This window comes from Mytilus edulis, chromosome 9, assembly GCF_963676685.1.
Source record: "Mytilus edulis chromosome 9, xbMytEdul2.2, whole genome shotgun sequence".
Lineage (NCBI taxonomy): Eukaryota > Metazoa > Mollusca > Bivalvia > Mytilida > Mytilidae > Mytilus > Mytilus edulis.
The window spans coordinates 75946283-75961304 of NC_092352.1; the positions used below are offsets into that span (position 1 = coordinate 75946283).

Consider the following 15022-nt stretch of genomic DNA (forward strand, 5'->3'; position numbering starts at 1 on the left):
TGTACATGAAACCCTTTCGGTTCAACTAAGTTTGATAACCCTGAATAATCCTCCGTGTAGTTAAATTTTGATTTATTTTTATTAAACGTTTAATAATTTGTTTTCACTTGGAATATAAATCTAAGTTACTGACAAACAGCATTGAGATTTTGCCGTTCGCAAAACTGCCAGTCAAATTTGCTTTACTATAAAATAGGTGACTTGGGGCAGTTTTAAAAACTGACCATGTGTCTTTGGGACCCCACAATTCATCTTTTAGGTTTGTTTGGCTAACAAAAAGGGGAAGAGGGGGGGGGGCTTTCGTGTAGTTCAAAAATTTGTTTTAATCTTGATTTAAAAACCTTATTCATTTTAAGACAACCCACAAACATTTTTTATTCAACTTTGAGTGTTGAATTTTATAAAAAAAATTATCAAAAATAAATGTTTGTGAAAAGAAAAGAATGTTTATACCTCTACTATGCATGTCTGTTTGAGATCCATTTCATAAGACCAATGATGGGACCCATTATGAATACATTTTTTTTAAGTATTCCTGGAGTAGATAATAATTTTCTTTTATTTTTTGGGAATTATTCAATTTTTTATGTTAAAGTAATTAACTTCATAATTTTGATGAAGAAAATCCATTTTAAATCACTTTTTTTTCATCAAAGTGATGATTTTCATAATTTTCATCTATCAACAAACTTTTTAAATTGTAGTGACATGGTCGGTCAACTGATAAGTTGTATGGCTGATTTCAAGTAAAGCAGTAATTTTTATTTGACAGTTGTGTGTACTCTGGGGTGTGGAATACCTTTCTTTTATGGGGAACATCCTGTCCATGTGTTATACTTAATATATATTCCAACAGATGACATTACACAAATTTTTCTTCTGTTAAATGAATGATTTGTATATTATCATAATTTACTATTTATATCTACCACAATTTGGTCCAATAATTATTTACCATATTAACATTGAATATTATGAACGTAGAATGAAATATGTCTACTAGAAAGTATGATTGGTTTTAATCATTTCATTTATAAGATTTAGGAATTACAATTTGTAATTTAAAAACCCACATTTGTTTAAATTGTTTTATATCAACACACCCACATTTAAATTATTTTATACATTAGATTCCATAGCCATATTTGCATTTGTAAAAATATTTATATACCAGAATTTTCAATTATTTTCATGCCCAACTTTTATTTTTGTTGTAAGAAGTGTTATATAAAGAGAAATAAAGATTAAAGTTATATTATATTGATCATGATTTGTAAAACTCAGAACTGTCAAGTAAATTTAAGACACAATTCAAAATGTTCAGAGTATGTCAAGCCATACTGAGAAAAAATAAGAATGTCGAGAATATGTCGAGAAATTTCAAGACAGTATTCAAATGTCAAGAATTTGTCAAGACATTTTAAGACCATATTAAGAATGTCAAGAATATGTCGAGTACATTTCATACAAATGTTGATATAAATGAGAATTTGTCAAGAAAAATTAAGACACAAGTCATACTTTTGGAGAATGTCGAGTAAAAGTTCATGCAAATTAAGACAAAAACTGGTCTTTTCAGACTTTTAGACTTTTGTAGTGTAATTTACTATACTATATTATATACACTTAGTTTACAATATTTACTATCAATTATTAATACATTTATGCATTCAATCATTGACGAACAGTCCCAAACCGACTATATATAGTCTATACTGTTCTGCACAAATTAATCATGCATGCAGTCCTTCCAGATTTTCTGGTACTATATATACTGTGTTACTTGCGCACTAAAGCATCCATAACATAGCAGTGAGATTTGTAACTTTCTCCCCGTTTCTGGTAGGCACATTTATTTTCATAGGCTTGTTTTTCACATTATTTTTACAGTTCAAATTCATTTTTTGTACAGTTCAAATTCAATTGAAACTTCAAGATAACTTTCGAAAACAATATCTGACAGTTTTGTATTTTCAATGTGAATAAAAGTTGGTTTGCAAAACATGACCGTCATTTATATCTAGGTCTTATTAAGAAGAAGTTACGGTAACCACTTATCCCATAAACATTGACAATGAGACAACTTTCTTTTAGACACAAACATTATGTTGAATTAATCAAGTTTAGGTCAGCGTATGCCTTAAACAATGAGAAAAACACACAAACTGCATGAAAGCAAGCTATAACAGGGCCCTAAATTATAAATGTAAAACAATTCAAACAAGAAAACTACCTGCCTATTTTATGTTCAAAACGCATATGGTATAAAGCAACCAAAGACAACCATGGAATTACAAGCGTGTGATTCGGGAATGGACTGAGTCAAAGTGTTGTCGCTGACACAAACAGTACAACAAAGGTACAAATAATAAAAAATGATGAAAAAACCTTAACTCGTCCGATGACAGAGCCTGTATAGTAAATGCGCGATGTGTGCCAAAACTTGTATCATAGTTAAAATTATCCCTTAACGATTGTAGAAAAGATTACATACATAGAATGATTAGATTACTTATAAAGGTGTTCATCCTTTTGTGCGAGAAAATCACATATCAATTGTGTGTTTCGATTTTTAAGACCGTAAACTTTAATTTAAGAAATAATTCATGGGGGCTTGAATATATCGGTATTTTACCACGGGTTGGCCCTTTATGACAAATATTTTACCCTGAGCGATAGCGAGGGGTAAAATATCGGCATAAAGGGACAACCCGTGGTAAAATTTAGATATATTCAAGCCCCCATGAATTATTTCGATTCTGATAAGACAAATATAGCAATTGTTTTGGTTCAAAGCGCACTAGATGGAGGCAAATATTTGCCGTTCCCATAAATTAACCCACTTTAAGATTGGCGGTAAAGAACGGAGCAAACAGATTTAGTGACATGCTCAAACTATTTACAATAATATATTTAGATAGATTTGGATGAATTTTAATGATAATTTACTTATATATCTTCTATGTATATAAAAAAGGGCTTATACCACATTTTAGTATTGTTTGTTTACGTTTCATTCTGGTGATGATTTTCGGTATCAGAAGCGTGTATTTTCCCGAAAAATGCTTAAACTATTACGTTATCATTCTATGACGTCGTGTACTCCATCCATAAACAATCATATGACGTGGGAGTACAATCAGAACAGCCCAACCAATATATTCATATTTTACCACGGGTGTGTACTCAAAGCGTTTGAAGGACGTCATGTTTAAACATGTTCAACATATTTTCCCATAACTCATATAGAAAACGCATATTTAGAGAGCTTTAATCTCAATATGCTGTTAAAAAATTTCGGAATGCAAAGTAAATTAAAATATTTGTGTTCTATAAGAGTAGGAATTCAAGTGTTTGCTTATTATTTATTTGAATCTGAGACTCATATAAATAATAAGCCGTTGTCCGGTGAACGAACTTGTTTTCCAACGACCCACAAAACTCCTTTTGAACGCTGAAGTTAAATAATCAATTATAATGTAATGCGATTATGATTTTTTTTTATTTGACCAAACCGGGTTATGCATTTTGAAATCTATGACGAAACCGGGTTGTATACATTGACGAAACCGGCCAGTTCCATTTTGACATGACCCATTTCTTTCGTTCTATACACAGAGATACAATTATGGAGATGCTCATAATAACTAAATTTGCAATCTTCGTGTCAATATCTATCTTCCCGTACCTTTCTTTCCGTACAATGTGAACAATTTAACGAGAAATTAAACAATTTCGAGGCAAGGTTCACTCAATTCGTCATTTTGACATGCATTTTGACTTATTTCCCGTTAATATAGAACGGTTGTAGAAAATATTGCATCTCACAATAGAAAATAGTTGTATATGTATATATATTCTTCGATATCATAAAAAAAATAAAAAAAATAAGGAGAAACCTACCTTTCTTTTGTCTATTGGTGTTCCGTCATTGTGCCGGATGTTAGATACCATCGAGTCCGAGCAAATTTTGCCGGTGTGGTTTAGACACAGTGATTGTGTGTGATCGATTTCTAACTTTTATTTTCGTATCTCCCAACTTTACTTACCTGCACTGAGAGCTAACGATGGACCGTAAAGTACAATAGACATGTAGAACAACTAAAAAGGAAAAACGTGTATTTATAATACATAAATTGTTATACTTAATGATAAAATGTACACAACCGTTGATAATGTAATCTTGATTGATTAATTAATGGTGTTTAACGGCACGATTAAAAGTTAGATATGATATGTCGTGGTGTGCAGTTTTTATTGTTGAAGAAAGCCGGCGTGACCCGAGAGAACTTTCGACCTTCGACTGGTAAACTGGCAATTCGATTCGTTAAAGATCGATGTCGATCGCACCTGTCATGTGCAGGGTTTGAATTCACAGCCACAGTGTTAGTTCACTCGACCAACTAGACCCCGATTGTGAAATAACTTTATATAAATGTAATACATCAGAAAAGAATTGATAAAATTTTTCGATTGATATGTAAATAAAGTGTGTAATCAGTAACCGGATTCTATCCTATATCCTTGCACTTCTATATTTCTATTTTCATAACCGGATTTTGAACCTTTAAAACCGTGCATTTTCAAAAGAATTTGATGAGAAAAGTTCAATTGATTGCATTTTAAGTGAAAAATGTAAAAATATATTTTAACAAACAAAAGTATAATTTAATACATATCTATGACTTTTCTGAAAAAGAATGTCGCTATGACAAAAGGTTATAGCAAAATATTCTTTCTTGATACGCTTAAAAATAATCAAAATGTTATCTTCATATTAGAAAGGGAATACCATTGTATTTGATAGGAGCAAAAGTGTACAAAATGGCGAGGCACATCAATTCCTATCCTTAGCGGATGTGTGATATATGTCTACCATTATGGATCATACTTAAGCCTATGATTAAAAGAGATGTTCGAAGATAACGGTCTGGTTATTTAAAAATTTAAAAGGTGCGTTCGATTTAACGGTATATGATACAGAGTTTGCCATTACTCGCTTAATAGTACCCCATCCAAAAAAAATCTTTCTCGACCAGATTAAATGACGAGTCTTTATAAAAAGAGACGGTAACCCCTTTTTAAAATTATAATATATAAAAGTCGCGTCAAACTGTTTTAAATACTTACCATCCACGTTAAGTAAACAATACAGGCAATGATTCTTACAAGTCTTCCAAACCTCATCTGAATGTACTGAAACAAACAATTATATTCAAAGTAATTTCATATCTTTAATCCAACATGTTACTAATTTAAAGATATGCTAGTGTGGTAAATTATAGTTGTATGCGGATGGCACTTATGCATACATTGGTATATCTTGCAATAGTAAAAGAACAAGAAACATTCCTTTCAGGATTTCTCGGAACAAATGGAACTTTACGACTCTGCTCTTCCTAAAGCTGGAAAAAAAAACCAAAAAAAAAACCAATAAGGTTTTCCTCACGTATAGGAAGGACCTTAAAGTCAATTAGAACAAAATATACAGTCTTATATGGTTCACACGTGACTATACCAAAAACCAATTAGTATAATCGTTCAGTGTTTTAATCAAATCAAAAGACAGATTTGCAGAACAATATCTAAATTGGTACACAATATCAACATGCAAAGACAGATGTCAAATACCCTTTTTGGTAAATTAAAAACCCACACTTGGATTCTAACTTCGATAATAAATCCCTATGTAAGTGATAAATTAAGTAAAGGTTTTAACAAATCATTGGATTAAATATAGAAACTTTAAAAGTTTTAAGGTGGTACCTAACACTACAGGGAGATAACTCTGTAAAATCAGCTAAACGTTTTAATTACGTTGTGTTGTTAAGGGAATATTAAGCTTCTCAATTATTAAAATCAGTGTTTGTCAAACTGCTATATAACCAGTGTAATTTTTCTGATAAAATGGTTGGTTCAAATTTTTTGAAAGTTTTATATTTTTGTCAAATGGTCAAAGTAAATACTTTGTCAAAATTTTATGAAATTTATGATGAGCCATTTTAATTTTAGTCAAAGTGTTGGGTACCACCATAAGTAACATTTTTACAAAGATTATAAGTCCTTTACATGTAATTCATGTTAATACATTACATTACAGTTATGCCATTTTTGCTCCTTTCTGGTTCATGTGGTTTAAAAAAGATAGACACGAGCCCTTTAGATGGTCAACATTATTTTCCATCAATAAGATGTATCTACTTAAAAGTTATGTACATCAAGTGTGCAGATTTCTATTATAATATATCTCAAGAAACTTGCTGAGATGAAGAATGAATAAGTAAAATCAAACGATTCACAAAAATAGGGTTGTATTTGTAAAGATTTTTGTTATAATTTGCTGATTGAGTTTCTAATTTTCTCCTTTAATTATACTCCTTTTCAGAATCTAGAGGACTATGGGTAATCTCATTGTTCGTACACCAAAATTAAAAAATTACGTTACTCTATTGGTTGAATTTCTATCGTTTATCACTTTTTAATCCAATCACAGTGATTTGGTGTACGCTTTTGGAAATAATACCCAGAATGCATTAGTTTCTAAAACGACAAATTCGCCGTTTCCAAATCTAAAGCATTCTGGGTAATATTTTCAAAACTGCGCCGTACAACAAAACGTTGCGATTGGTACAAAACGTTATATATACAATGAAAATCTATCCATAGACGTAACGTTATTTTCATTTTGGTAAACAAACAATTAGATTCTGAAAAGGCGAAAAATTTGTCAATAAATTCTTTTTTAAAATAAAGTATTACACTGATAATTACAATAATTTATTATATGGGACTTTAAAATGAACGATTTAATTGAAAGGGGAACGTAGACTAGATTCAGATTCCGATTCAATATTTTATCAAAGTCTCACTACTTGCAATACATAAATATACAGTACATATAGAGTATATGCACACTATAAAACAGACAATACACTAATATAAATTATAAGTACCATTCTATTAAGAATTATGAGAGACTATAAAACAATTTCTATATAAAACTAGTTAAAATACATACGATTATTAAAGTAATTTCATTTTAAGAATATAAAAAGGTATTTCTTCTACTTAAAATATCAAAGCAGGTTTTGGCAACCATATCATAACAATTAATGTTTTTAAATAAATAAGCAAATTTATCATCATCAGACAAATCATTAAAATCTACATTATATTTCATAGCTTCGCTATATAAACAAAAACGCAAATAACGTAAGTGTGCCATTGTCGTGTGATTAATCATATATAGTGTTAATTAAGATTGATACATTTATGACTGTCATAAATCTGCCAGCCATCATGTTACAGATAATCACATGTCATTATGTGATAAACATCAATTAGGTGCTAGTGTCCTTGCAATTGGCTCATTTTACGAATTACTTGGTACCGTCCCAAGCGATGAAAATTCGTGTTGACTGATTCCCGCTAAGAACACGACATTTAGGGGTACGGACAAAGACCAGTTGGTTTGGAGTCAGAATATAGTGTCGCTGGTAAGGGTTACAAGTTATTATATGCATTCGTGCGGGCTGTTCCTTTCTGAATGGGCACGTTATACTCCCATTTCGATGTGTCGGTCTAGAAAAAAGTAGGGTTCAAGTCATTCAAATAATTTAGTGGACGTTAATGAGTCATCTTTCCTCACCATATTAAGGTAACAATGACAATATATGAGACTTTAATAAAGATTTTTGATTAGATCACATTTGTCACATTGTTATTTCTTACAAGAATAGATGAGGTGAAAACGGCCATGGATGAGGCTATATTTACTGGATGCGAGAGCATGCGTTATTTTCAGGACAAACAAATTGAAACAATACAGTTTTCATCCCCCCCAAAAAGACAGAAAATACATAAACGACTGTGTAACATAAAGTTATCTGACCACTTGAAATATGTTATAATAAATAAATAATCTTCACGTACTACTTTAAGAAATAAAAGTGGTATAAGTTTCAGACATTTCTCAAAATTCCGGTTTTTTCTTACATTCGTACGATCGGTGTAAAAATGCTATACTTTAAAAAAAAAATTAAACACGAACGGTTGTTTGAAAAAAGTACAAAGTTATTTTGTAGGCTAGCCGATGTAACAGAAGACAGGTTTGAAATTGATTATAATAAATCAATGCATGATTCTTACTAAATTTTGAAACGTTATGCACTTGAAAATATCATATCACTTATATATTGAACTGTTATAATGTTTACTGTCGGTCGTATTTTGATGAACGTCATATGCTAGACTATAAACTAGATTTTAAAGCATTGATTAAACAACGCTGTCTTATTTTTTTAAAATCTCTATATCACTTTTCACACTTTAAACGATTATAATATTTACTTTGGCGATAACAGTATAATAGCGACATTAAATGTTTACGGCAAATACATGTAGCAAATTGTACGAACGTCACTAAAAGAAATTACGTAAAAATATCCCCAGATATGAAGTGCCTCAATTAAATTAGTACGTATGTACACAAGTTCAGTTCTAGTTTAAATTTTCGTAGACAAGGGGATGATGGTGCAATCAAATCTATCATGGATAATCGAGGTCGTTAAAACACCCGCATTAGGATTAGATTAGGCCTAGCCCTGATTATGAATTAATATGTCAGTAGAACAAAATTTGAGGTCATAATATATAAATTGTCATTGTATCCTGCTGTTGTTAATGTTATGAGCTATTTATTCACTCACACGTACATAACTTTTCGTGTAGTATTGATGAAGTTACTTATTTTCCGTCAATTAACTAATAGTTACGTTCCTTATTACTTATTACAAATGGACATAGAAATTCAATTAGTTGTTCTGGCTAGTTATCGGCACTGGTCGCATCAATAAACAGACAAAGAAAGCTTGTAACCGTCTTTGATAGGATAAGAATAATTGTTTATCATGACAGAAGTGACGCTTCTTTTTTGTACAATCAGTTAGATGACTTTACAATTTTTCACTATGTCAGGATATAATTTTGAATGTTTGTGTGTGTTTTTTTTCATGAAACCTTTCATTAATTACAAGATTTTCATGTTTGAGGTGTTTTCCGTATTTATGTTAAAACGACATCCGTAAAACAGACAAAGACAGAATTGCCGACATAATGTGTTGATAAAGCACTTAATTAGAGTAATTGTTTAAGTGAACCAACAGTAGAATTCGTCATCCAAGTTTTAAAGTTTGGCATGGCGGCTTCAATTTATATGAAGATGTACACATTTGAAAATTGACGCATTTTTTTATCATTATGTTCAAGATGTCTGTTGAGCTCTAGATATATGTTGGTTTTTATGTCGTGTGGTTGCTGTCTTGTAGCGCAAGTCCAGCATTACCTTATCTGAATATAAATTTATTTTCAAATAAGATTTCAACAAAGATTTGGAATAAGTAATCTAACATATTTTTTTTATTTCTATAGTCGGTGCACTTGAATGTTAGATGTGCATTTTAATTTCATATCAAAAGAAAAAAAAAGAATTTATTAACCGTTACGTTTTCCGAAGCGGTATAATGCATCATTTATGCACTTAAATTTTCGTTTATTTTTCTGCATTTGAAAGAAATTAGCATATTACAAAATACGTACATTTTAAGAGTATATGTATCAATCTTTTATACAATAAAGATTAAGAAATTTAGTATTTTACATCTATTACTTTGAGGTGTAAAGGGTTCAGCTTTTCACTCCATTTATTTCGTTGTATCTCTTAGCTGTCTTCTATTCAAATAAAATATTCCATGACGTTTATAATCTCATTCAAAAACTCATTTATATCGAATTACTTTATTTTTTATCTAACATTTACATTTGAAAAATATATTTCGTCTCGAAATTGGGACATGCACTAACCGCGTTGCTTTTAATGCAGAATAAGGGTTCTTACAGGATTTTGCTTGTTTTCGTGTTAACTTTTGAGACAACATTTTGGTTTTTTTCATGGTTTTTATCTGTCTCGCATATTTTTAGACGACGGACTAGAGTTTTTCGACAGTATTATTTTGTTTCAATATTATGTATTTTTGTATTGACTTTTTTATGGTTAGCCTTTTTGTTTGTAACGTATTTATATAGGACTTTTGTTAAATTTAATTTTTCATTATTATTATTATCACTTTTACTATATTCATTATTATTAACCCCCCTGTCTTATGCTAGATCCATTCGTCTCAACTCGGCCAATTCCGTACCCTCATCTAGTAGCGGATTCTACCGAGGATTGCCGAATGATGCTAGATCCTGCTGCTTAAGCTCACAGTACCCAATCCATGGCTCTGTAATTCTTTCACTTCTACATGTATTAAGCTTTATAAATACCAGTACAACGTAATTAAATAATTCAAATCTATAGCAATTAGTAACCCCATGAATAAAAATATTATGAATATAAGTCATTTACTTATACCAAATGATAATGAATGAGACAGCACCATGAGATAAATACAAAAATAGCCATTTAAAGGAAGGCGATACGAGATAATCGTCTTCAAGGGAAAGTTCACAGCAATGCCAACCCAAATCTATCAATGGGCGGTGGCAGCCGAGTTTAAGAGGTAACAATAATAGTATATGAATGCCTTACTCGTACTTTCATGTTTTATGTTCAGTGAACCGAGAAACAAGGGTGAGGGTCAAGACTCTAATTTGGAAGTAAAATTAAAAAGATCATATCATAGGGAACATGTATACTAATCTTCAAGTTGATTGGACTTTAATTTCATTACAAACTACCTTGACCCAAATTTTAAACCTGAAGCAGGACAGACGGACAAACGAACGAACGAACGGACGGACGAACAGACGAACGAACCCACAGACCAGAAAACATATTGCCCCTATACTATCGTAGGTGGGGCATACAAATGCGATTTAAAAAAAATAAAAACCGCTAATACCATATACTGCGGGGACGTAAGATATAAGTATAATCCAATGTAGTCCAAGCAGATATTATGGGTAAATTCAGTAAATAAATATACGTCATCAGGGACCGCCCATTTGGGGGGAGAGCTTTCTGTATAAAACTGAAGTCATATGCTCTTGTGATTGGTAGATGATTGTAATATTTTTTGTTGATAAATAAACTATAGAGCGCTCTATAGTCGAGATTCACGTTGATAGTAAACATGCATATTTAGAGTATAAATATGGTATATTAGTATATATATGGTACAAATAAGTGATATATATCGAAAAATCTGAGATTTATGATAATAAGGGGGAGGGACTATATGGGGCTCATACAGGATCCTGTCCTCAAGCACCTGTGATGTGAATGCCCAAAAATGCCGCATGACCCTATGTTTTTATTGTTGCAAAAGATAGGGCTACGTTTGTACTTTCATGAATGATATATGAAAGTTTCTAATTTCTAGGTAAATCAGATTTAAAAATTCAAGACATAGATAAGCATTAAAGTCAATAGGTAAGGAATTTTTTAACTGAATTTACCCCATTAAGTTCTGAATCACGATGCGACAATGAGCCACATTCCGATAATGGACAGCAACGAACTACTGCCAAGGACATGTGAAAGATTCTTTAGTATATGTCTATGCATTTTAATACTGCTAAACTACTCATATACTGTATTAATTATACACCTGTTACATGTATATTATCTTGTCAGCACTACGTCAGTTACCGTGATGAATACCCGTTAGATAATTTTATCTCACGAACAACCATAATGGTAATGTTTACAATAAGATATAATCCATGCACTTAAGATAGAAGTTCTTTCCTTAAGGTATATTCGATAAACAAGTTAACCCAGTTTCTATAAAAGGTTTATGATAAATCAAGTATCTGATCAAATGTTCTTGCCTCAAACCATTAATATAATAAAATAGGATGTGGTAAGACTGAGTCGGGTGTTTATTTTGTAAAATGATCTGTACATTACATTATATTATTAATTTTCATATTTTAACTACATGTACTTTGTCCTAGGTGGATATACGTTTGCATGTCGATATAAAATCGTATCGATCTCAGGCATACGAAGGCTATCGATCTTTTTAAGAATTCATCGATACAAACATAAGGGTGATATGTGGAATGGTGATGATGCCAATGAGAAAACTATCCACCAAATTCTAGGACTGGCCATGCATCCCTAACTTCTAGAAACGCTTCATTCAAGTAAATTACAATGTCAAAAGTTTAATTTAAAGTCCATTACTGGTTAAGATGATGTACTCTGATAAAAGAGAATACGAAATTTGATATATATATATTCATTCAATCATGTCTGAGGCTTACCACCGTGAAATCCGATCGTTAGCACAAAACTTGCAAATATTCGATAATTGATTATATTATACATGTACCGTTTAAAAAATGAATGTTGCAAATATCGTGCACCAATGCGGAAAAATCAATGCGCTTGTGACAGGATACTTTAATTAAGAGTCTATGAAAACATATATGAGAGTATAGATAAGAATAGCGAGCTTACCACAAACGCGGAGGCATCGAAAACTTAAGAAAAAAAAGAAAAGGGGATGCAACTGTATAAATAATAAAACGAAGCTTACCTCGAATACGCTTGTGATTCCCAGGTTGTAGAATACTGGAATAAAGATCTGAGCTGAAGCAGTCGCCGATATTACAAATCCTATAGATATAAGCCAGTACATTGTGTTGTATTTGTAAATTTCTGCTGGTGTTCCGAGTAGTGTAATTGCTGAGATGAAGCTGGAGAGTAACGATAGAGAAACAGGAAACACCGACAAGTTTCGTCCCGCCAACAGGAACTCTTTCTCGCTATTTATATTCCTGTCTTTAATTGCATAGAAAAGTCCTATTCCCGCAGAAACCAAAAGAGTTAGTCCAAAAACAACATAATCAGCTACATGAAAAAGAGTTGTTTCCCCTCTTTCAAAACTGTAAGAATAAGTTCTGTTCCACATGATTATCTTACAGTAAATTTATCAAGTAGTTCGTTCTTTTATTTTTAAAGAAATGAAAGTTCTCTGTTGTGATGTCCTTTTTTATACGATGATAACTTTTGCGTTTTTTTTTCTAACGGTAAATATGTTTATCGGAGTTTACTGATGACGCCTGTTTGAAGTGAAGACATGTACTTCCCTTGTTTGTCAAAAGAGATTGATACGTAAAGTTTGACACTTCTAAGTTCACTGGAGCATGGTAAATGTAGAGGTAACCGATATTGACAGGTATATACAGATCGACTAAGTGTAAATCTTTATCTACTCTTCTCTTCACTTATATAGACCCATAAATGATATATTAAAATTTACACTAGAGATAAAGGATATTCTACAAAGCAGATGATATATTAAACAAAGTTGGGATACTTTATTTAATTATGCGAACAAGACAATACTGTCGGTTTATCGTTTCAAAGGTTACTTCCGAAATAAGTTCTGATTGCGGTCTTGTGATTATTATAGTTTGAACTGCTAGATAAACCAAATTGACGCTATTCCTTTTTTTTTCTTTTTATATTTTACAATCACTATAGCCACTATTTACAATTTATAACAAGATATTTGACATATTATGATACACACTGACATCATTATTTGTTCCTAAAGATAGCAACATACGTAGAATTTGTGTCATTGGTTTAATAATTAACTTTTATTTCCTGTACTCTTATAGACATTTTTAGGGTTACAATACACCATTAGAGTTTATGGGCGCAACATGGTATTCAGAATTATGAGTTTGGCTAATCCTGATTGGTCGATATGTGCGCCCGTTATTTTTTATTATTAGAGACTTCGTGCCCTCTGCTTTATACAAAAGGTAAACTAAAAATTATTCCGTAGCCCTAAAGGCACTGAGATGACTTTTCAACTCTAGGACAAGACACATATTTTTAAGGGCAAAATTGATAGGCATGGGAGATAAGTACAAAGTGCGCTAAGAAAAGCAACGCGAACTTATATTTTTTGGACCAAAAAATACTGTCTTAATAACTTTTCCTTGATTCTAGCAAGGTTTCGTTAAAAAATCTACTTTCTCAAGTCTGTATCTCGACAAAGGCTACCATTGTCGCCTATGGGGAAATTAATTGTTTATTTCAATCTATAGCCATGGCGTTGTCAGTTCTTTTTCGATCTATGAGTTCGACTGTCCCTCTGGTATCTTTCGCCCTCTTTTATATGTTCTAAATTATCTAGCTCTTAAAATCTATGAATATAAAGTAAACACATAAAGTAATAAAATTGTAAATATAAAATAAATGAAGTGTTCTATCATTACGATAATCTTATCGGACATTTTAGGGGAATACAAGTAAATGTTGGTGTCACACCTACTTCATGAATGGTCTTTATCAATCTTTATGACTTCAATAGTAAATATATGACCATTAGTAATAGATAGTTCTTGATAAACAATTCGTTTCCTCTAATTCATGTATATAAAACAGCAATACTATGTTTATTTGGGAAAACGATTTTTTTCTTAATGTAATGGTCGATAAAGCGATTAAATTTAAAACTTTTTCTTTAAATTGACCAAAATCGTCCCTTATTTGAAGCATTTACGAGGAGCTTGTACATATAAACAATAATAAAACAAGCACGTCTCTTTAAAAACCATGAAATTCATTTGAACAAGCCATGAGAAACCGATTAAATACGAGGTTACTTTTGATAAGAATTGAAAATTTTTAAACCGGGGTGTAAAAGCGTTAAACGAGGCACATTTTGTATGAAAACGCCGATGCGTTTTATCATTGAAACTGCGAAGACGTTCAACGCTTGTACAACCCTATACATACCAAATCGAACATGTAATTTTTATAATTTCATTTGAATGCAAGTGCCATGAAACTACGCGTTAAATCATAACTTCTTTTCCTTTCTAATCTGTTTTATTTTAATGTCATCATGGATAGCATGCAGTCAGAGATGTTACATTTTATTTGGAAATAGAATATATTTTTCGGAATGCCTAAGCTTCTCAAAATCAGGAAATCGTATGAAAGCAAGCTGAGAAAGGAAGTGATTTAAATTAAAAAAATTAAAAAAAAATG

The 15022-nt window shown here is 31.4% G+C and overlaps 1 protein-coding gene across 1 annotated transcript in view; it reads right to left on the bottom strand.

The window, feature by feature from the left end:
* The window catches only part of LOC139489047 (sodium-coupled monocarboxylate transporter 2-like), a 32613-nt gene extending 19444 nt beyond the window's left edge, over positions 1 to 13169 (bottom strand). Inside the window, exons 1-3 of the mRNA XM_071275147.1 lie at positions 12549 to 13169; positions 5131 to 5196; positions 4050 to 4101 (exon numbers count right to left, since the gene is read on the bottom strand). Coding sequence (XP_071131248.1) covers positions 4050 to 4101; positions 5131 to 5196; positions 12549 to 12923 — 493 coding nt within the window. The 5' untranslated portion in view covers positions 12924 to 13169. The remainder of the gene's footprint in view (positions 1 to 4049; positions 4102 to 5130; positions 5197 to 12548) is intronic.
* Between the last annotated feature and the right edge of the window lie 1853 nt (positions 13170 to 15022).